This window comes from Rhopalosiphum padi, chromosome 2 (genome assembly GCF_020882245.1).
Source record: "Rhopalosiphum padi isolate XX-2018 chromosome 2, ASM2088224v1, whole genome shotgun sequence".
Taxonomy (NCBI): Eukaryota; Metazoa; Arthropoda; class Insecta; order Hemiptera; family Aphididae; genus Rhopalosiphum; species Rhopalosiphum padi.
This window is the reverse complement of record NC_083598.1, coordinates 92377086-92402618: the sequence shown is the minus strand read 5'-3', so window position 1 is coordinate 92402618 and position 25533 is coordinate 92377086. Positions and strand designations below refer to the sequence as shown.

At 26.1% G+C, this 25533-nt stretch overlaps 1 protein-coding gene across 14 annotated transcripts in view; it reads right to left on the bottom strand.

Annotated features, from left to right (window-relative positions):
* LOC132921992 (uncharacterized) overlaps positions 1-25533 on the bottom strand; it is a 302827-nt gene that overhangs the window by 119692 nt on the left and 157602 nt on the right. For all 14 annotated transcript variants that reach the window (XM_060985267.1, XM_060985266.1, XM_060985268.1 and 11 more), the window contains exons 4-10: positions 25283-25391; positions 24704-24926; positions 23778-23945; positions 23571-23651; positions 23255-23452; positions 23015-23181; positions 13477-13588 (exon numbers count right to left, since the gene is read on the bottom strand). In XM_060985267.1, coding sequence (XP_060841250.1) covers positions 13477-13588; positions 23015-23181; positions 23255-23452; positions 23571-23651; positions 23778-23945; positions 24704-24926; positions 25283-25391 — 1058 coding nt within the window. The remainder of the gene's footprint in view (positions 1-13476; positions 13589-23014; positions 23182-23254; positions 23453-23570; positions 23652-23777; positions 23946-24703; positions 24927-25282; positions 25392-25533) is intronic.

Below are 25533 nucleotides of genomic sequence, written 5' to 3'. Positions count from 1 at the left end.
ATTTACCTAGCGGCTATATAATATTATATATACACTAACATTGAAATATATTATTACATATTATTTAGCTGGTATAGGAAATAACTTGTTTTTTGTATTGGCTGATTTTCCTATCGCTTTATTAATATATTTTAATTTTGTTTAGAATTTATTATTTAATGTATTCGTTACAAAAGAAAATTAATAACGGATATTGAAAATAATTTAAAAACTTAGGCTAAAAATTATTTATTCCAATTTTTGTTCGAAGTGTTATTAAACTGTTTAAAACCGTTACTGAATTTACTCAAATAGCAAAGTGTAGGGCTATTAAAACGTTTTTTTTTAAGGGGAAAAATTGATAATAAAATAATAAAATACTAACATAATGTATTAACAACATTTTAAATTAAAATTAAAACTAAATTAATACGAAATAATTTATTATGCAGACGTTACATCAATGATCTGAAGGCCCTGCAGTGGGGGGAAATACTTCAGCATAATATTTATTCCACCACGCATTGCAATTGACTTTTACATGAAATATTATTGATACATAAAGTCATAAAAGTTATAATAAAAATAGATACCTTGTAAATTAGAATAATAACAATAAAAAATCTATAATATATTGTTCTTACCTTAACAACGGTGAGTATGAGACTCCTGCACCGAAACTTAAGACGACTGAAGGGTATAGTAGTACGGTGCTCAACGGACTGTTAGAGTTCCGACCACTGCGACCGACACCGAATGACTGACCGTCATATCATACGCTATGTATATATACATCGTCGTAACCATTGTAAATAAAATATAATAATATTATGCGGTAAACACGATGTATAACAGACCAATAGACTTATGGAAAGTTAATGGCACATTGATTGGCCTGCTCTATCGTGCAGACACAAAACCGATACAATAACGTCTAATAGTGTATAATATATATATATATATACATATTTCTATGACGATTTATCATGTTTAATTATTATAAGTACCTCTGATTTTTTATTAATCAAGTACTGGTTTTATCATATAAATTTACTCTATTTTATTTCGTAGATTAAACGAAAATGTATATGATAATATACAGTATTGATCGCAGATAATTTAAAACAAACTGCCGTTAAATTATAAATTGTATTTAATTGTGATTCGTAAAAGTTCACCACCAGTCACGGCTAAATAAAATATCGTTCGTTATTAAATAATACGTTAAAAACCACTTCAAATCATGTAAACGAAATGCTTTGCAAACAGGAAAAAGGGCGCGTTAATATAAACAAATTGTTGTATAGCGATTATACCCACTGTATACTATATTTAATGTTGTCTGTGTGTATGTAGAGATTCGTGTGTGCACACAAAATACTATTTCAAATATTATATGTGAGTCTAGAAATCGTAACCATACTTTCATAAAAAATTTAAAATAAAACTTTCAAATCAAGTACTAACTTAGTATATTTAGTATCAGTTCTCCGAGGACTCGTTTCCAAATTCAAATGAAATTCACACGTTTTAAACATTACCGATTGACGTATATATGCATACCTGAAAGTAGTACCTACTAAAAAGGAACAATACTAACATATTATAGTCATTAAAAATAAGAACAAGCTTCGGCGGCGACCAGTTTACGTCCAGTAAACACCCGTTTGACCTATCTGTATGTCTGCTGTGTTGTTAAGCCACGCCCATGCGCACAAGTTATCTGCCGAAGCCTGTTATTATTTAGAATAGACTATATTATATTATAATATATTTGATATTATTATCAATTGGAAATAAAATATAAATATTTTAAAATGTGTTTGCCCCGTCGCGATTACTGTAGGTACGGAGAATAATTGTATTCCATTATAATTATACAAATAGATTTATATAATAGTATGTACCGTATTATTGTAAATGTTTTAAATAGATTACGTAGATAGAACGGAAATGTTGTAATGCTTATCCGAATACGTTTTATTTCTGGAAATAAGTGTTTACACGTCGTCTTAGATAATATTATTATTATTTAGATAAAACGTTTTCATTTCCTCCCGCGTACGTAACGCGTTAAATTACGACCGTTACGTAAACATTTTTTCCCCTCCACACTAGGATTCTCATATAAATACATAATATACATCATATACTTAGATCTGTAAGTGTATGTGTCTAGTTAACCTATAGCGAATAAATGATTTAGAAACAGTCACACGAAAACTATTTTTTTCCATTAAATATGAATTGTTGTGTTATTATTATGACTATTATATATTACTGTGTACGGGGTGGAGGAATGTAAGCAATAGACGTTAATGTCTTTACGCTGTGAGAGCTCTAGCGTATTTTATTTAAAATTAATATAGTATTTCAAGAAAACGTTTATGTATAAATAGATTACTGTAATTCCTTTACATAATAAACAGCGCAGTCAATAAGAGTATTACAATCGTATTCCCTATTTCGTTTAAAATCTTCAAATAATAATAATGATCATAATATAAATTGGTAAAATTATTATTACGACTTTTAGTTGTATAGGCGAACGATAAATCAAATAATCACAAACATAAACAATACGATTATAATAATATAATAAGTAATAACTCTCGTTAAGCAATATTAAATGTACCTATTTATAATATTAAAAATAATTATATACACCATTAAATAAACATACAGCTGACCAACACAATCAAAATAAATGCTCATTCTTACGACTTCTAACAAAATTAATTCTTAAATACTATTTATATTTTAGATGTATCGGTTTATTGACCTACGATTGTGTTAAAAACGTTAACTAAACATACGGTATGTACAAAACATTGTGGAAGAATACAGAAATATTAAAAAAGGTATATTTTAATTCGAGATGATTAAATCTCTGCGATAAAGTAATTAAATCAAAAAAATTGTTAATATCAAAACGTTCTTAAAACTCATTCAGCAGCTATAAAAACAAAAAAAACTATTTTTATCGTTCGATAAGACAAAAGAATATTCTCATACTTATCGACAACTCTCTTTTTTATAGTCATTCACCGTGAATATACATTATCTATACATGAAAAATAAAGACTTCGAGACGTTACAATATTGTTACTACAATAATGGAGAATGAGCACAACAGTGTGTCACTTTTTAAACGTTCAAACGCTTGCACTAGACGAAAAACTCAAAACATTGATCAGTATCTATACTTTTTTTTTTTAAAACTTTTTTCGCACAAACAATGCGGAATTCTTGCAATCGTAACCAATTCAGCGAGATAGAAAGAAAGAGAGAGGGATACTTTTTGTACAAAATTTCGGAAAATATTGATCGTTATAAATGTTTTGAAAAGTTAGGAAAGCACAATATTTGTTTAAAAAGAATTTGAAGTGAACCGAAAAAATACTCGGCGCAGTTCTTTAACCAAAATAGACGCAGTAGTGTTTAGAATGCAACGTTTATACTGTTTATAGTTTACAATTGATCATGATAACTTTTAATATTAGGTACAATACATACATTATTTTTTATGATTTAATAAAACTTTCAATACATTTTCAGAGGCTCCATTAAGTGCATATTATAAACAACACATATAAATAATAATTGATTACTGTCCGTTGACTTGCTACTACGCGTATAATATATCGAGTGTCTGACGATTTAATTTATTTCCTACTTTTATTATTTGACCTGATTTGCACGTTTGGTGTATAATAATAATATGTACAGCACTACTACTCTACAGCGGTCGTTGACGTTTATTCGCATGAATACTCAATTAGTTTACCATTTTTTCAAGTCCATTCTAATAGTCTCTGAAAATATTTTAACCGCTAACTGATTGATGACAACTTATATCTCTTAACGTAAATACACAAATCAATAACCTACCCTCTCCATAACTCCGCACAGTTCACTTGTAGATATGGTTAAATTGTACAACACTTAATAATAGTAATAATATCGAACCTATGGTGGAAAAATACATTAGAAACGGACTATCATTCCACACTAACGAATTGTACACAATTACGCATCTAATGGTTATTTAAAATAAAGATATTTTACGACAGGTTCATTATGAACGACTAATGCGATTTTTGTTGCACGCAATAATTTAATGTTTATTTTTATTTTCAACCACGTATATCAGTTGAAAAAACCATTAATTATGTATATGCCCATGGTAGTTTTAATGGCTAAAATGTATATCGTACACGCATATTTAAATTAAAAAAAATTAATACCTATTACATACCAGTTTATTTATACCCAAGAAATTATATTATACTACAAAAATATAAATTGCTATAAGGCACAAATGTAAATTCAATAAATTACACATTTAATTCTAAGCTTTTACGTTAATGTGTGCAACTAGTCTATTTTTTTTCCAATTATGTACTTATTTTTGAAAATCGATTTTTCACAATTTTAGTTCCAGATATCTACCCCATTCGTAAAATGCGATTAATAGTGTTAATATAATGCAATTGTAGCACATGGAAAAATATCATAGAAATAACTGGTATCGGTATAGCTAGTAGCTACTATAGACAGAGTGGTAATACTTGTAGGTACAAGTAAACACAAACTATTCTGAAAAATATTAATAACTAATGTTTTAGAAAATATACATTTGTATAGTTTAAATTCATTGAAAAACCATATTTTGTAAAAAAAAAAAGTATGATTTTTAAATTATTTAACTTTTTAAGCGACAACATACATTTTTAATTTCATATTATTAAGTAAAATATTTTTCTGAAACTGTTGATAAATACACAGTTAAAACAAATTAAAAACTTATAGTTAATTAGTTATAAAAATTTATAAAATTTAGATGAGCGGAGCTATGAACCACAATTTTTTGGGTTGCAAAATATACTTTGATAGATTTAGGAATTACAGACTTAGGATTACCTAACTTAGGAAAACGAAAATAAAAATCATAATTTTTAAAAACACGATACTTAGTAAATTTAAAATTATTTATACTAATTTATAAATCCATGTACAGTAAATATAGGTTAAAGTCACTATATATATGCATACTGTATGTTCTTGAGATGTATTATTCGTAAGGAATTTAATAATATTTCCGTGCTCTTTATCGATGATTATCAGTGCCCAGTTTGGTATAGACAGGTAAACTACAATTATTATCGTGTTCGCAAACTATTTATAGGTACATTTAATATTACCGTGTGCCCAAAAGAGTTCTGATTTTTCAGATGAAAAATAAAAATGTTCGCAAACAAGTTGCATCTATATACATATATATACAGGGTATGGTATTCCGTGGTATCCTTAATCGCGTATCCCTTTGAAAATATCATAAAAATTGAATATATCATAATTTTATTTTTTACAGGGACTATAAGTATTTCATATTTTAACTTAATTTAATGTTTTGGTAAAAAAGTTAAAAAAATTATTTTTTATTTAATTATTTCAAAAAAATCGAAGATATGCATATTATTGTAGTTTATTTTTCTGAAAATTTTAACTTTCAACATTTTATTTTCATTTACCTCATAATTTTTAATATTTTTTTCTAATTTCGAGAAAAATTGTGAATTAATGTGAGTGCCAGTGTTATCAATCATTTGGCCCGCGGGCTCGCGCCCAAATAATGCAACAGATAACAATAATCTCAGAACTAAAAAAATGATATATTCAAAATTAAGAAGCTAATGAAATTAAAATACTGAAATATCAAAATGTTCAGAAAAATAAACTACAAATTGGTAATCTTAGAATTTTTGAAAATAATTAAATAAAAAATTATTTTTTAACATTTTTACAAAAATATTAAATTAAATTATGAACTGCTTGTAGTCGTTGTCCCTTTGAGTCTATTTCAGTGGATATTGTAATGGGTAAATCCTCTAGAGACACTATACATATATTATTTTGTTAACTTATTATAATAATATTAACACGTTGAGTGCCTCGAAAATTTAGCGCGCATTGCCCGAGTAACCGCGCCTAATCGGTCCCGCAATGGCATCCGTCGTCTGCGTGTTGACGTCGTTCTCCAGTGCAATGTGGTGGTTTTTTCGCTACATATATACTTGTTATTATTATTTAGTATCTGAATGATTAATATCCAATAATAAAATGTACAAATATCTTATACCTGTAGCAATGAATAATAGATTTACGAATAACACGAAATAATATTATTATAGAAGTTCTTTCATTATTTTCGTTTAATTAAAAGTAAAATAGTAACATTAATAGCTATATAACTGTATATTATAAGAATAATGTATAGATATAATATAAATATAGATATAATTAGCTATAAATATGAACAATAGCCGCGGCGACGTCGTCGCTAACGATTATTTCCTAGGAAAAATAACCATAACTTTGCTAAAAATAAACGAAAATTAAATGCGAATACACCGTTTAAAAGTAGACATTTCACTGAATAACCACGTATTAAAATAGAAGAATTGCTCTGATAACCGAGTAAATTATAAGACCATAAAGATGCTTATACAAATTGTCGACTACCCATCGACAGCGGCCTCAGAGCCCAGAGGCAACGCCACTGTTGTCGACTATCCGTCGACCGCGGCACTCAACGTGTTAAGTAATGTATCTACCTACTATAATAGGTATGGATACGGATTGCGGTGTAAAAAAATTACAGTCGTTGCACGTGTACCTGTGAAAAACTGGGTTAATAAGTGTAAAAATAATAATATCATAACATATTTTATCGTATGAATGTAATAAAAATTATTGTCCAATTTCTCAAAGAGTTCAAGTGTGGTGACTTTTGGCTTTTTGTCGTAATTGCAGGCCAGGCGTACCAATTATCGTACATTCCATACCTACAATAATAATGAATAACCTATATATTTGTTATGTATACCAAGTGATTCATTTAACGTAAGACACTCATTATTTCAAAAACTAATAAATTTTTTGAAATTATTTTATCATACAATTTTAAGTCGTAAAAATGTTTTATCATCATTTTGTAATTTTTTTTACTTGTTAATAACAAAATATAATTTTAATTCCCTATTCCAAAAAATAATTTTTGAAGTACTTCGGTCAATAAAAATTAAATTTTAGACGAATAGTATAAATTATAAGTTATAAAAATTTAAATAGTTTATAAGGAGAATAGACCGATACAGAGAAACCCTGCAAAAATACAATGTTTAGATCTACTTTTCACTTATCGAAATTTTAAATACACATAACTTATAATACCTTATGTTATAAAATGTACTAATTTCAAATTTTAATATAATATACTGTAAATTAAATTAAATTAAATATAAATAAATAATATATATTAAAAAAAAACGTTATAACTAATAAACTGCTTATCCTATATATAACTTTTATATAAATCAAAATACTCCAAATAATATTTTACTTTGAAATAATAAATTAAAAATGTATACACTGAATATTGTAATCATTCAAAAAAGTAAAAAGTTTAAAAAATATTAAAAATATAATTTTTTTTTCAAAAATTATGTTTTGAAACGACTAAAAATTACCTATGTAAAATAAATATTTTTAAACGTTACTATTTTTTGAAAATATAATAAGTGTCTTACGTCAAATGGATCACCCCGTATTTAAATATTATATACATACGTCTTACTATGTGAAATAACGAATGCTTGTCACACTATTAAAATATTATATTACATATTTCCTCAACTAACGATAATTTTCATTATATATTATGTTTGATGGTAAAATATAGGTAATAAGTATTTACTACTTACACGCTTACCCATTCGGCACTATATACATACGTATAATATACGTCTGTCACTATCACACTTATACATTATAATATTATGTACATAGGAACATACGATTATAATGAGGATCACCATGTCAATTAAATAATATAAAGGTGTATACTATGTATCTATAGTACCAAAGTATATTATGTAAAAAAAACCCCTTTTTTAATTTAAATTTTTTTTTCCCTATAATGTGTAACATGTAACATTTCCTTATTCAGCTATTTACTCGCGTTAATGCACATAATATTATATGCCTTAAGTAAATAATCCAACATATAGTTATATTATATAATTACACACGTTCAAGTTTACACAATATCAAATATAAACGTTATAATAATGTTGTGTTCGTCATCCGTGTCTGAGGGCACCGAAATTAAATGTAAAACGTTTTTGAATATTTTATTAAAAATAAATACTATACGTGCGCGAGAATGGTATATAGACATATAGTAATAGTATAATAGTTGCGTACTATGGCATACGTAATTTATTATTGCATTATAATATAATACCTAAAAGTTTATAAATTATAACTTATAATATAATCTACGTAATATTACAACCGGTTCAATTTTCAGTGTTTAACAAGTTTCTTATAAAAAGGGATTCATTCTGTTCCTTGTTCCTTTAAAAAAAAGAATTCGTTCTTTTGTCGTTCCTTGTCGTCTTCTTTTTTAGTTCCAAATAAAATAAAAATTCTTATATTTTAATCATCAATGTTTTTTTTTTATAATATATACATTTATATTTTATAGAAATAGTAATACTGATTAAATTAAAAAAATATTTATATACCTATAATAACAAAATTAATGAATTAGCGTTGTAATAGTTACTTATTTTTAAGATCACTTTTCAAATTTAATATATACCCACAAGTTTATTATTTTATAATTTACTATTTAGTTATTTTAGTAAAAGTATATATAATATTGATTATTGACTATTGTTTTTTTTTTCATTTATTAATTATTTTTAAACAATATTAATTAATATTATATAATAATAGACTATAAAGTAATTTTGTTCTGTTTTAAAAGAACTAATTTCTCAAATAGTTCATCACCTAGTCTGCAACATTTAACGGTCATTGTATTAAAATCATTGGATTTATTAGAAACAAATCTCTCGACAAGAACACATTGTACTCTAAAATACTTTCATAACTTCTAAATGAACTTTTAAAAATATTTTTTAGTTCCAATTATTTAAATATCTGTGTAAATTGAAAAAAGAAAGGAACTAAACATTTTTCTTTGAAAAAAAAATTCGTTTTTTTTTTATAAAAAGAAATTCATTCAACGAGCCGTTATTTAAAAAGAAATTCGTTCCAGGAATCCGTTGCTTTTGGAACTCGTTCTTTCCAAAAATTGACAATTTTTAATACCTTGCAATTTAAAGCTATAACCACCATTTCAAACATAAAAGTTATAATTTTGTTTCTTAGCTAACTGTATTTTTAGTATAATATGAATTTATATAATTTGAAAACTGCCGAATTGTTGTACAATAATATCATATTTATATATTATACAGTATTGCTACAGTAAGAGTTCCTTATAAATATAATTGGACGATTTCCGTACTATAATTTGTTCATCTTTTATTTTTATCGTTATATGTATTTGCATGTGCGTTTAGACATAAATCACGATATAAAAATAATATCTTGTAAAAAAAGAGAAAAGATATAAGTAATTGATTATTATTTTTATTTTTTATAAGTACCATAAATAATTATTAAAATGATGTATGATTTAATATTTTGTATTCACATACAGATTTAATGTATTTTGTTATATCGAGATCGAAATAATTATAAAAATAGTCGCCAGCGATATTAGACATTTTCTGTATCATATTTTTTATAAAATTTACCGCCAAACATTACATATATCACCATGTACGAGTATAGTGACTTCTATTATTCTACAAAATAAAAAAACTATATTTATGGCAATGTACTTAGCCTAGTAAAAAGGCACTCTTGAATATAGTGAAACTCTAACTAGATCTACATTGAAAAATCTAAAAAAACGTAATCGCCTCCTATCAACAATCCCCATGATTTGTTTCAATTAATTAAATATACTGGAAAAGTAAATTTACTGTCATTGAAATAGATCAATCTCATCTTATAATATATTTCAATAGTTTTTTTAGAATATAAATACAGATTACAAAAATAAATAAATAATATTAAGAGTTAAGACGAGTGAATTAATGGCACTGCAGATATACTCTGTCAAATGTTAATCCATTTCTTAGCAAATTTAAACTTTAAATACTAAATAATATCAAAATAAATACTTGATAGAAATTCGAAATAAATTTACTAAAATATGTAATATTTATAAAACTTCATTATAAATATTAATACGTGTAATGTAGGTATCGATCACACAAAGATCTTAAATATCTACTCATATTTCGATTGAGTTGAAAGAAGGCTTATGATATTATACTTTTATAATGTCCATATGTATATCATTAAAATAAAATATATGTTAAAATTATTAGGTATCTATTTACTTGTGTTCTGGAGCTATTACGACGAGGACGGGGTTAATTAAAATGTATATTTACACTCCACTGAGAAAAAATAATTGAAAATTAGATATGTATAACGTTTAATATAAGTAGACGCCAAGTGTGGTGTAAAATTAATGAAGCATACGGTTGACAAATTTATAATATTTATGTCAATATAATTAATTGTTGATGAATTAAAAATTATGATGGAAATTAAACACACCCGTCTCAACATCATCATCGTCACTACGGTCGTCACATGATTGGCACTCACTTGTCCTACCTCTCAGTACCATATTATGGAATTCCCGAAAATATTATCCACGTTGTCACATTAACATTTTTGGTCATGGAGCTTTCAAAGACCACGACGTAACCATGGTCATAACGTCAGGTTGCTTTAATAATTGCATTTAAACTAGGTTTCCAATTATTATACTGTGTCTTGTAAATATATTCAATTTGTTGGTAATTTATTATCGATATATTTTTACAACCCACATAATAAAAAATATACGAAATGCGATAATGCGATAAGTTGTAGGGGAAACATGGCTTGATGATTCGGTTAAGATTGATAGGTGGGGGAATGTTCTCCAAAAAATGTGTTGCTATGGATATCATGTTGTAGAAATTATATGATCAAATCCCAGATCCGAAAGGACCAAATGCCTCACTACAAATATGTTAAACTAATAGTCAGGTAATGGAAACCATCACCGTTTATGGTAACTTGATAAAATCTTTTCTGAAATTTGATCAAATGTAATTCATCTAACAAGGAAAAATCCTGTACCGTAAAAAACTTTAACAACTATTATATAATAATACAATCGCTGTAGACTATGTACTTATTATACACATCTATATCATTCATACAATTGTATTATCCATTACTGTTTTTTTTTTATTTAAATAGCTAGTTAACACAAACTGAAAATTTTAAAACTTTATATTTATACTGAATGATTCGCCAAGCATGTTCACCACCATTTTTTCCTTTAATAATGAATTTAATCAAATTCTAATTTTTTTAATTTATATGTAATATGTATATTTAAGGACTATAGATTTTAAATTATTTTAATTTTGTATATACATAAAAGTATAAGACGTATTTTATAGTGATCCAATTTTTTTTTTTTTTTCATATAAGATCAACCACATGAAACTATAAAGTATAAATTATTAAATGAAAGATTTTTTGAATATTATGATGTATCTAAATCAATATTTTAAAGTGTAGTTTCTGAGTTATTAATTTGTCTACATTAAAGATGATAATACTTAAACATAGTTTTATTGAAATATACGACGAATGTACAATTAAATTAATATTCCCACAGTGAACATCGTATGCTCAGTTAAATAATATAATTATTAATTGCCGACAAAATATGTATTGGAAAAGAAATCCTGAGCAGCCAACGCCTACCCCTCCCTTCTGAAAAACTACACTGGACAGTTAAAATAACTATACCACTCGTCATTGATATATAATATTTAATAAGCACACTAATACATATAACATATAGTCTGCTTTGGTGTTGCTGTAAAATGGACTAAAATGCATATAAAACATTTAAGTTTATTATATAAGATGATTATAGGTATGCCATCTATAATAATGTAATTATTAAATTCTAATGTATTGAATTTATATGTATAGTTGAAAAATATATTTTCAAATACTTGAGATGTTTTATACAATTTAGGAAATTTAGTACCTAGTATTTTGTAGTGGTACTTATTTTTTTTTCAAATGAGGACCACTTTGTTTTACTGTAAATTATTAATCAGATGATGTTTTTGAAACGTCGAAGTATCTAAATCGAAATACGAGTGATTAGTTTCTGAGTTATTAAACTTTATGTATTAAGATGGATTATGGTCCTTAATAATGGCTTATAAAATTTTTTAATAGATGTATTACTTAATCTAGTACTATAGGATATTTTTAAGAAATTATAAAATTGTGATAGGTACATTAATATAAAAACTTTTAATGTTTAAATAATTATAGACAAAATATTTTCTAAACCTTTTATTCTTAATTTTTAAAGTTTAATAACTTAGAAACTATTCTTATATTTCTTATTCTTTTTCGCATACGTGCGTCAATGACAAACTACATTGATAGGCCATTGACGCATATGTGCGTTCACTCGTTTATATTGTTATCAGATAATCTGATAGAAAAAATGATAACTGCTAATTTGTAGTATTTTCAAAGACGAATTAAACTATGTAAAAAAAAACATGGTAACATTCTTACCAAAGAAGTTACATTCATTTTAATATTTTAAAATATCCCATGGTTACCAAAATGTTGTTATCAGTATTTTTGTAATTTATAATATATGCGTTATTAATTACCGGAGTAACAATAAATGTTGAGAAACCCTGGCTGGTCAATTAAAAAATTTTTTTGCTGATAATTATTAATTCAGGGGATTCATTAAATAGAATAAAAAAAAAGTGAAAATTCCCCAAAAAAATATTGCTTGGCCTGTCAGTGGTGAATAATTTAAAAGTGCTTGGTAGGGAAAAGGTTAAATTTTGATATACAACAACATTTAAAAAAAAATCATATAAATAACAATTATTAATAAAATGGTGGTTTTCATTTAAAAATCTAAATTGTATCCCATCATAAAATTCTCAAAATTCTCTCTTTAAAATGTGATTATTTTAAAATATGATATTGCTGGTTCTTAAAAAATACAGTAAAAATTCTAAAAAGTATGTGAATTGCGTACTATATAAAACAGAAAAATAAAGGTAAGTACAACATATTCAGGAAATTTTATATCTGTCAAATGTATTCTCTCTACAGTGCTGTTTCACTATGAAAAACGCTGTATTAAATAATTGTACTCGAAATGGAAAGTTTGATATATAATACGTTTACACAAATTATTGACTCTACTTATTTTAATATACAATTTGACCTAAGGTGTAGGCTGTCATGTGACGAGTAATATAAAAACAAACATTTCAATAATTATTATATATTATACATAATATATAACTATTAAACTATATAAATCTACATAAATAAACATACAAATATACATCAACACGGCGAAAGATTTATACCATAAAAATCTTAATAATATTTATCAGAAAAAAAATTGCTATTAAAAAAAATATCTTTTTGAATTCTTACCTGTGACTTGACGGCTGCTAGGTGCATTTGTGCGGTACGAAATTCAAATTTCTTGATGCTAATGTCCTCTTGTAGTTCATTTGCCTTGGTAAACATTGACTGTTCCAGGCTCCTGTCAAGGAAATAAATAAAAACAAATTCAAATAATAGTAAATTTATTATACACCAAAACTTAATGAATATGAGTAGGATTGCGCGTAACGATTCTAAAAGATTCATCATCATTATTATAAATATAGCATAGATTTTCCTTAGAATTAGATATAAGCTCAGAAAAATCAAGTATAAAACAAAAAATAGTATAAGTCAAAATCAATATTATCATAAGGAAAATTACATTGAGTATAGTACATGACTATAAATATAGTGAATTTTTCATAGGTCATTTAAAATTTAAAAAATAATTTTGATTCAAACTATTTAAAACATTTTTTTTTCTGTAAAAAAACTGTTAAATTGACATATCTTCAGTTACTCACACGCCACCGATTCATTTTAATATGCAATAACAATAATATTATTAACCTCTTCATCACATCTACTGTTCATTTATAATAGAAAGAATTTACAAACTTATATTATGTCGTATCAAACGGTGATTATCGGAAATTGGAGGAAACGGTACATAATATTAAATAGTCGATTAATCCCATCGTGTCGATAAGCCCCATCATAAACGAGATTACTATCGACAAGAAAAAATATTGTGCCCTGACCGCTAGGGTCGTGTTACTTCATATACTATAGAGATATCGATATATAATAATACTGTTGAAGTTCTATAACTGTACCGTGAACAGTCATTTTTTAGGTAAATTTATGTTTTGTTAAAAAATAAATCTTACCTACTTTAGCGCTTATATATATGTAATCGAGATCGTATTGTTATCACTAATTAACTGGTATGATATACGATTTTTGAGCAATTAAAACCTCAGAAAAATTTACTACAGCGTTAAGGTAAAACATGCTTTTTTTGTGTAAAAAATAAAAATCATAACAACGAAAAAAGTAAATGCAATTTTTTTTCTCAAAACTATAGTGTTTTAATAACTTCAAACTATAAAACAAATATACTTGCAGCAAAATTTAAAGCGATCAAAAAAATTACTTAACAGGTAGCGATAAAAATAATCACTGTATATTATATATTAAACGAAATTTATCTCGAAAAGCGTATAGTGTTTTTGGAAATATTTTTTTTTAGATAGTTTTAATTTGTTACAAAACAACATTTTTGAAAAAATATATTATTATACATTTAGTCGCACTCTATTCATAGATATATACGTATTGAAGTTGTAAATTATAAACTATAGTTAACAGTTTGTTATATCTGTATTAAATATTAAACTATTAAAATACACAGACAAATATTCTTTTTAAAATTTTAATTTATTTTTAAAAATATATTTTTTCAGATCTATTTTTATAAATTTAATTTACGAAAAAAAAATATTTTTAAAAACTTAAGTATTGTCGATATAAAAAGTATTTACTGTTATAAAATCACCCTATATGTGTTTATATTATGCAGTGTTCCAATAGAAATAGACTCGTTTACAATGTTATACGTTTGTATGGGATGGAATCGGGTTTAGTGAATAGTGGGTGTTGGAGGGCAGACGTCGCATAATTTTACACTACATTAATTTTTGGTTATTGTTATAATATATGATATATACTACACAAATTTAATTTAATTTGTTCCAAAACAATATAACTTATAGGCACATACTACTACTACTATTATTATTATTAACCTTAATAACTTTGAACTCGATAAAACGTTGTTCGTGCACTATTTAAATTTGCTGTTCATTTATTATTTATAGAATACCTATTCATAGTAAAATAATTATTATGTCGTCCTGAATATTATATAGGTATCTGAAAAATTACTCATAACACATAACTATAAAAAAGTAACCCTAACGTGTTATGCTCATGTATAGTTATTATAGTTTCATCGTACAATATTATTATTATTATTATTATAGTGTAATTTGTTGAAACTAACTGCATAGTTAATTGCATTATTGTTATTAGATAAAAATTGTTGCCCCGTTATTAGTTTAAGTCATTAAAATTGTTGACACATTTTCAATGGTTACTAATTTATTGGTACTCAACAATTATTGTAATTGTATTTATTTTCACTGCGTTGTGAGTTTCAGCCAATGATTCGAGTAGGTACCATACATATTAAATTAATATTGCAAATAAATATAATCAATGAATAATAATATATGTATTAAATATGATAGAATAACGGTGGCGCAATTTAAATTTTCTATAAGAAGTTACAAAGGTCATACGATCAAATTCGTTTTTTTCTAGTATGCTTTATGGAGGTTCTTTGATTTAACATAAAAAAACATTTACAATCATTAAAAAAAGGAAAATATTTTACTTACAGTATGATATAAGAAATAAATTATTTAGTTTGTTGAGTTTTCACACAATTTAAAAATAAATTTGTTAAATAATTCCAAAAATAATAGTTAATATAACATATTAGTTAATTGACAATTGTAAATAATATCATTAATCATTATAAAACAATAGAAAAAAAAAATAAATTTTTCGATATTTGTTGACATTCGGAGATATTAACACAATGGTCCGTTTCAGGATATTAATTATTAATAATACATTATAATTACCGCCGAATGTAATAATATTACATTATAAATCGTCCGTCATAAATTTAAATATATTCCTTATATTATAACCAATAAAGGAAAATGTTACAATTGAAATGAATTTGATTTACTGCATATCTATATTTGTGTTTCACGCGTGTATTTGTTTGACAACTACAATTGGTTGGTTATAAATTTATTGTTTAATTTATAGGTATTATTTTACACAACGTTGTCTGGTGTTGGATTAACATTACAATTATATAAGTTTTATAATATTTATTACATTCTATAAAAATATTATTAATTATTCTAGATTTACAAGCCTAACGTGTTTTTAATTGATAAAAACCTCTGGGACAAGTTGTACAACTCCAGCCATAGAAAACTTATTTGTAAGAAATAAAAAACCTTCCCTGGATAACAAATATCGTAATAAATTTCTTCAAACAACATTACAGTTTCTTATAAACTGCTGTTTATTTAGATTTTTAATCATATTTAATAGCACTTGAATATAATTAAAAATTCATTTCAACTTTAAAGTACAGTAAAATTAGGACGAGCAATTAAATTATTTAAATTATTTTCAATAAAAAGGTATTGCATTTTTAATAATTCGTTTTATTTATGTTTAAATATTTTGGTTTTTTTTTTTTTAAATAAACTAAACACATTACATTAAATAAATATATATATTATATAACTGTTTAAAAATGTCTTTAAATTTTGTAAGTTCACGTATTGGAAAATGCAATTAATATGTATTTAACATTTTGTTTCAAATATCAAATGTAATTAATTTTGTATGATGAAGTTTAAATTATAACATTTATAAACTTTTATAAAATAATTAAAACATTAGTGGTTAAAATAATGAGGGTAGAAGTTCAAAACACAGTGAAAATAGATAGGTAGGTTATTTCTAAGATAAATTGGGAAGAAAACTCTTATTTCTTTTTATATCATAGCTTACATGATACACAAAATAGTATTATTTTAATTTTAGTATGATACATATTAATCTCCAGGAAGTATATAAATGTTGTTGAATACCTAATTAAAAAAAAAGTAATTGTGATCTTGAAAATAATCAGATTTTTATCTACTATATACGATATAGAATAATGTATAATAACTACTAAACTACTTACTCAAATACATTTAACGTATTAATATGAAAATACAAGAAAAGTTATAAAAATCGTTAACCACGCTGGTTATTAATTATATAATCATGGTTTAAATATTGAACATAGAGTTCAATACATAGTCAGAAAATCTAGTTACCTAGTTATGCCTTAACTTTAAAATAAAATAATATAGTAATTTAATTTGCACGTATTCTGCTTAAAAACGTACACAACAGTATAGTACATATAGTTAGCAAAATGTTTAAATATAAACAATTACAATCATTATATCAAAACATATATTATAGTGTTGTGATAAATTAGCACACTCAATTTAAAGGTAATAATATAAATACCTTATTATTGCACTTGTATATTATGTACAAATAAAATATCAGGTGTATGGTAAGATATAATACACAGAAATTAACTAAAATTTAAAATATATTAATAATATAATACTACTTAATTGTAAGTATATAATTAAAACAATTGTACACTTACAAACCCAAAATAAGAATGTCCAGCCTATTTGGACACCAAGACATTACAAAATAGAAAGAAACGACTCAGCCAATCAACACGCAAAAAAAATAACAGTGTTCGAAGTCATCTAATTTAAATATACTACATTTCAAAGCTTAAATAACTCTTAAAATTATCTATACTCTTATATCTGGAAAAATCATTAGTTAAACCAACATTTTGGTAAAAATGTATGAGAAATAAAACAAAATATATTTGTATTTTGGGATTTTTAAGGCAAAGAACAACAAGAAAAATATAAATAATAATAAAGCAACTGAGAATCGGCCGTACCCATCTTACACATGGACACATGTAAAGTCAACCACAGATTGTGCCTCGTGTGGAATAGCCTTGACAGTAAACACCTACTGACAGTATTCAGGTTCAATACAAAAAAAAAAAAGAAGGACACAATATATAGGAAAATCTCTAAGGAATAATCAGACCTGACTGCCGACTAGAAAATGTTAAAAAAATACATTTAACAACAAATACAATAGTTTAGTACTCCTAAGTTTCCATTTAATATTTACTAATTTGTTAGTCAAGTTAAGTAAAATATAATATTATGTAGAACTAATGACCGCTATTAATTGTCGTAACTATATAATGATTATTATTAATAATAATAATAATGAATAATAAATGAATTTGTATTTCACACCAATTATTATCGTTTAAAGCAGCCATCGTCTACTAGCTATACAAAAACTGAAAACATGAGCGTCCATGATAATAAATTATAACAATCAGTACAATAACAACGCCGTTTTTTTCAATATCATAAACATACTATTGCTTTCGTAAAATACAAATTGTAACAATAATCGAACCTAAAATGACACAATACTGTTATTGTTAAAAACATAATCGTTTCAAACCAAAATAGAAGTATTATGATTCAATATTATTAAATATAAGTAAGCGTAGTTTAAATTGATTAAATAATATTTATAGTTCATTTATGTATCAATGCAGTATTTTAACAATAAATACAACTTAATTAAGAACAAACACTGTACTATTGTATATAATACAAAATTGAAAATATATACATTATTCTACACGTATAAAAATTATATTTGCAGTAGGTACCATATTTTAGTGAACAAGAAAATGTTTTTCCATACTAATGGCACACTCTATTTATATGCATTTCTAATAGAATTATTTAAAACGTTTATATGACTAAAACACAATTTTAATGTTTTCTGTTCGTTAATTTATTTTTGTAAGCACGTTAACTTACTGTTGAAATAAATCAAATACACCTCCTAGCCGTAATCGTCTTTTATAATCTGTTATTTTCGTTAAAAAAAAAATTAACTACGAGTATACAAACAAATTTAAAAACATATTTAAACCCCATTTCTATGATTCTATGTAAGTATTTCAAAGTTTAATTTTACGAAGTAGAAACATTATTGCGATTCGTGGATTTCAACTCCATTCAACAGAATCGAATTTTAATTCAAAAACAGTTTAATAATATGATAGTTTATGTAGAAATATTACTCATCATCACTTAGCAACAGTTTAAATAGGATTAGTTTAATAAAGTTATTTTGACAGATATAAATTCGTTTCAGTTATAAACAGATATTACAAAATGTCAACAAATGAAAATTATCCGTTAACTGCTACTATTTATTAAAATATATGGTACTTAGCTTTATCTATTTAAACGGAAATAATAAAAGCACTAACTATAATTTTATTATTTTATTAAATATAGTTTTCATCAAGTTGAATAATATTGTATTTTGTATTGAATTCATAATAAATGTTATAGACAAACATATGGTAAAATTGTAATCCAGTGACATTAATCATTCAAATACGAAACAATTTTAATGTTAAATAATATTTTTACTGTATTTATATTAGTGAAATTATTATTATTATGGTATTCAGCTTCGTACTCAATAATAATTATTTATTATTAGTCTTAAAGTTTTTGCGTCGCAATGGACTTTGCATCAACGCCCGTGTGACCAAATCGAACGGAAAAGCGACCATTTTGGTAGAAACAACGAAGCAAAACGATAAAATAAATGATTTATTGGTTTGTACGAATTCGGCTCGTTTGATTTACGGACATTCTCCTTAACTATCTATACACCATTCTACAACTTTAATACCACTGCTTATACACCATAACGCGTGCACTATCGTGGATCGATTAATAAACGCTGCACGGGACGACGGGATTGATTGACCGGAATAATATGATGTATACCGTGATGTGGTTGAACGTATTTGATTCCGATTAATCATCATCCACGAGAAACGAATAGCGTTCGATAATAAAAATTGCAAACGATTAAACTGCATAATATAAGAGGACTGAATCACTCTCTTTGTAAATATGTATACATATTCGTCGAGAGAGAGAGACTGAGTGAGAGTAACTGAGGAAGGAACAAAATGAAACAATAGGGTTTACAGCTTTGTTTTTGTTCGGCGCTGCGTTGTCAAAAAAAAATGTTACAAAAAGATAACGATTTTTCTATGGAATATAAATAATCACAATACTATATAATATAATATAATGACTAAATAGAAAAAAAAAAAATTAAAATTAAATTGTAGTCGAATTTGTTTTTTTGGTAAAATAACGCGCAGAGACAATGAAGATAAATTTTTAATATTCGGGTCGGCGTTGGTTGTAACTGGGTGTAGGAAACGATGCTTTTTCGTATCCGTTTGCTGCAGTTTCCGTACGATAAAACGCGTCCCGCGTGTGATGTATCCGGAAGATCGTCGTCGTCTGATAATATGTCGTTTCTCACCGCATAATTTGACGTCGACCAAATGCGAACTAATAACGATAATAATAATAATAATAATAATAATTACAATAGTATTATGTTTTGATAAAATTACGGTCCGGTTTTCGACTATAATATTAATATAATAAATACAACAATAAAATAATAATAATAATAATAATAATATACTATATGGGGCACAAAACTATATTATCAGCAACAAAATCGTGATAACAATTTTCATAGAAATATTTTAAGTAAATGTCGTTTGATATTAAAGCGACGTCAAGACATTTCTAATCGTTTTTTTTCTTTTTCGGAGTGGTTACAATTATATGTCCGAATTTTAACAAACATTTACACCGTTACGCGCAATCTCTAAAATGCCGTATGTGGATTAATAATAACTTTAAAACGTTTATGTTATGTCAATAGTATGCCAGTGGATAGAATTTTTATTTAATTATACCACATGATAAATAAATTATATTAAGGCTTAAATGCTTAATGTTATTTCTATTCAATTTTATGACAACTACCACCTGTATTGAAAAAAAAACTTGATAATAACGAAACTAAAGAAGATTTTTTAATTAGGTTTGTGAATTATCTATTTATGTCATTATGATTATAGTATAATAAAACTGTCACTTACAAACTTCAAAATCGTATATATATATAATTATTATATATTATATAATATGATACATTAATACATTATACATAGATAATATATGCTTTCCCGTGCTTTAAAGTATAGTAAACAGCTATAATAGTGAACATCATTGTGATCACAACTAACAGATTTTTATTTTGTGTGTTCATGTTAAATTTACGCTTATAACAATGTACTTTTTAGTTGTTTATTTTGATATAATATGGTGTCTTAATTAAATATTATACAATTGAACGTGAAAAACTTTTTGTATTATTTTAGATTCTGGTCAATAGCCTCGTATACGTATCTTACAAGTAATAATATATAGATAGCTTTAAAATCGATCATCTCAAAAAAAAGTTTATATTACCTATTTCACTATTCTAATGGTGTGAATTATCATGATCTATCATTGTCTATAATAGGAATTTAGAACTTTACTATGTACGTATAACGCAGTACATGGTTGTGGTGTAGTATATACATGAACAGAGCAGATTTAAAAATTATTACAGACTATTCTACTTCACGAAATATGAAGAATTTATCAAACGCGAATATAGAATAGTCGAAGTAAAGTTATTAAAAATAAATAAATCACAAATTCATATCTGGAGTTGTAAACTATTATACATAATAATATACATTATAAATTAGAGTTATTGAGATTTGTATATGTTTTAATAGGCGCCTTACACTTTATTTTGGTTTCAATTGACTTTAAAATATATATTCAAGTGAATTATATTCAAGACCTCGGAGTTTAAACTCTAACATCAATTAAATTAGTATATAGAAATAGACCTTATAAAATGTATATGATTTAAGGAGTCTCTGCCAAAGATTAAAAGATTGCATAGAATATACATTTTAACATTACCTACTATTTATATGTACTTCCTACTTCATATATTATTTTAACTTTAATTGTTTTTAAAAACAAAAGGCATAGGGTAAATTTTAAATATCTGAAACCCTACTTAATTGTATTAATGTGATTAATTTTTAATTAAATATTTAAAAATAAAGTTTGAAAAAAAATTGTTTAACTTAAAAATACTATATAAATAATAATTAATATTAAATATTAAAATTGATTGTATAAAGGTGTATACTGTAGATAAATATTATTAAAGGTTGTTTATATTATGATTTTTTATAGGATCAGATACAGGAAGTCATACAATTATAACAGGATTAAAAACAGTCCGTTCTTAAAATAGTATCAATTTAATATGTCTAACGTGAAACGTTTTACCTTATATATTATACTAAATATTTTGCATAAGACTCGATAAGTATACGAATTATATAAGAATTTTAGTTTTAACTTTTAAAATCATACCAGTTAAAATAAGTTTGGTTTAAGTTAGGGATGGCACAAACAACATTTTAGACATACATGTCTAAAGCACCGATAACAACATTTTCGCTGCCGACGTATTTGTTACGTGACATTTGGAGTTTCGTATTGCATAACTTTATTTAGTGAGTTAAAATAATATTATGTCACTTAAAATTCTGCCTATTAAAGTTACGTAAGATTTAAAAAACTGTTTTATTTTTATATAATTTCGTAAATACATTTATGAGTTTGAGTTGGCCGAGTACGTATATGAATTTATATTATAAATACATGTACAGATAAATATGATATGATTGAACATATTCGTGCACGGATTCAATTTATTTAAAATTAAGATGTGTTTTCACTCAGTAGTTTAAAACTGTTAATTAGTTCACGGGTTCTTAATTTTGTATACAATTATTGTATATAATATATTTCTATGTCACTAAATAAACCTTTGTTGTAAGCGCTTAAACGTTTCCACTGAATCTTGTATCTGTTTCATCTGAGACTCGAGGTCCATCAATTCCGCTCTTATAGTGTCATATCCAGCTCTCACATCCAAGCTGGCCAGCCTGTCGACAATCAATTCGTTTTTTAACGCCAGTTGTGCTATAGCTTCCTGAAAAAAAAAATAAGAGTAAAACTTAGACACGTTCTCGACGTGACATTAATATTGTCGATGGTTAACTTACCGTTACGCCAGGTTCCAAGATCAATCCCTCAGTGTCCACCGGAGCTTGTGGCGGACAATAGTTTCGAGTCCGCTGTGACGAGTGTGGCGTAGTGGGTAGTGGCGTTAGAGACCGAGCGAACGCAGTTAAATCTGAACCAGGTGTCAGCTGTCTGCATTGGGATCCTAGAGCGTTGTATCTCTTAGATTGATCACTGGACTGTGCATAATATATTTATATAGATTAATAAATCTCCACTGGACCACCAAGTTGGTTTAGGGGATGTTTGATTATTATTATAAAAAGGTATAAACCTATTTATTTTATTATTCAGTACCTTGTTGTATATGACATCGGATCCTTGGAGAACCGCGTCCGACAGGGACATACATAAGTCCGAGTAAACATCTTCTAATTCCTAAATATGGGTAAAAACGGAATAATAAATCATGAGGTAATATTAAAATATTATAGTTCGATACGTAGCCATGACATATAACAATAAAATATACATGTATGTAGCGTGGACTAAACGGACCATTACCTGTAAAAGTTGTGGTAGTACGTATTGGTTGTACTGGTCGACCATACCATTGGTGGCATGTAGCTGTGTGACGTAGGCGTTGTGGGCATCAAGGTACGAAGATAAGGACGCTGAGCTATTTGGAGAAGACAGCTGGGCAAGGAAAGAACGTTTGTAATCTTCTCTACACTACAGGTCAACAATCATAATACGATATAGTGTTATAAGTGTCATAATAATAATAATAATAATATTACTGTACCCCCCCTCCCATATGATTAGGTTTTTAATTAAACTAGTATCACATTTTATTATGATATGGTTATCCTGGACTGTACTCGACTTTTGGTGCTTGTACAGCGAATCCTAATTTTTAATAATAATAATAATTTTTTTTTTTAGTTGGAGGAGCAGCTGCAATAATTACACCAAAATTTTTGAATTTTTAGAATCAAACTTTATAAATAAAACAAAAGCCTTATTTATTCGTTTAAGTTATGGTATTTTTACTTTACGTGAGTTTTCTTTGTAATCTGTTATAAAGATTATCAATTTTATATTTATAACCTTTAGAACCCATTTGCATATTTAATATAATATACTAATGTAAATAATTGCAATACTTTACAAGTTAATATAATACATTCTATGATTGATATATTTTACGTAATTTATTAAAATATTTATTTAAGTTTGTAACAAACTATATCAAAGTCAACGTTATTAATAAATATTTTACAACTTAAAATAAACCAATAATTGCAATTTGCATAATAATATGTAAATAAAATACAAAAATAACAAGAAAGTAACGGAGCGAAGAGGAACTTTGAGGTGCTTTAAATGAAGTAAATTTAAATTTAGTTTAATATTTCCTACGAAACATAATTATAATATTATTCATTTCAAATAAATATTTTTTATATTATTATAGTTAAAATATTTACTTTTGATAGTTTATCCTCTGACTTTTGCAGGATCAATTCCAATGAGTCCCTTTGACTGAATACCTTACGTGACTGTACTTTTCGATGGAATGACCTATCTAAAAGTGGTCTAGAAATTTGCCGACCAAGTACACTAGCTACATCACTGATTGACTTTGAGTCCGTTTCTACTTCTTGTAGGAACGTCTCCCATGTGTAAAATAATTGGCTAGGGAATGAGGGCCTGAAAAAAAACGATGGTATTAAAATTAATACTAATTTTCTTTAAATTATTAGAGCTCGTTCTTCTTTTTTTCCAACTGTAGAATAAAAATAGGGCGTTTCGTATTTCTCTGGAGACCTGCATTTATTTTTTGGGTGTGTAAAAATATTAAATTACGCATTTTTCAAGAGTGAAACAAGAAACCATAAACGCGTTTTCTACGTTTTAACTATTGGTTTTTTCCGACGGTAACCCGACTATTACACCTCTACCTCTTGGCAAAAAATGCCTTCTCCCCGTCCGATTCTCTTTCAAAGTCTATATGCTTTCCGTTCCACGATCTTTATAATTGGTGTATGTATATATATAAGGTATACCTGTCCTTCCTGAGATCGGTGTTTTTTTTTCTGAAATTCGTGACTAGCAGTTGCAGCTCGGCTGCGTGTTGTTCGTACATTTGGGACAACTCTTGCGTGAAATCAGACACTGTAAAAAAAAAATATATATATATATATACATATATTTAAGAATTGTAATTATTAAATAATATGCGAGTAATATTAAACTCAAATTGTATCATTATTATTATTATTATTATTAAGACGATAAAGATTTTATATATCGTCCC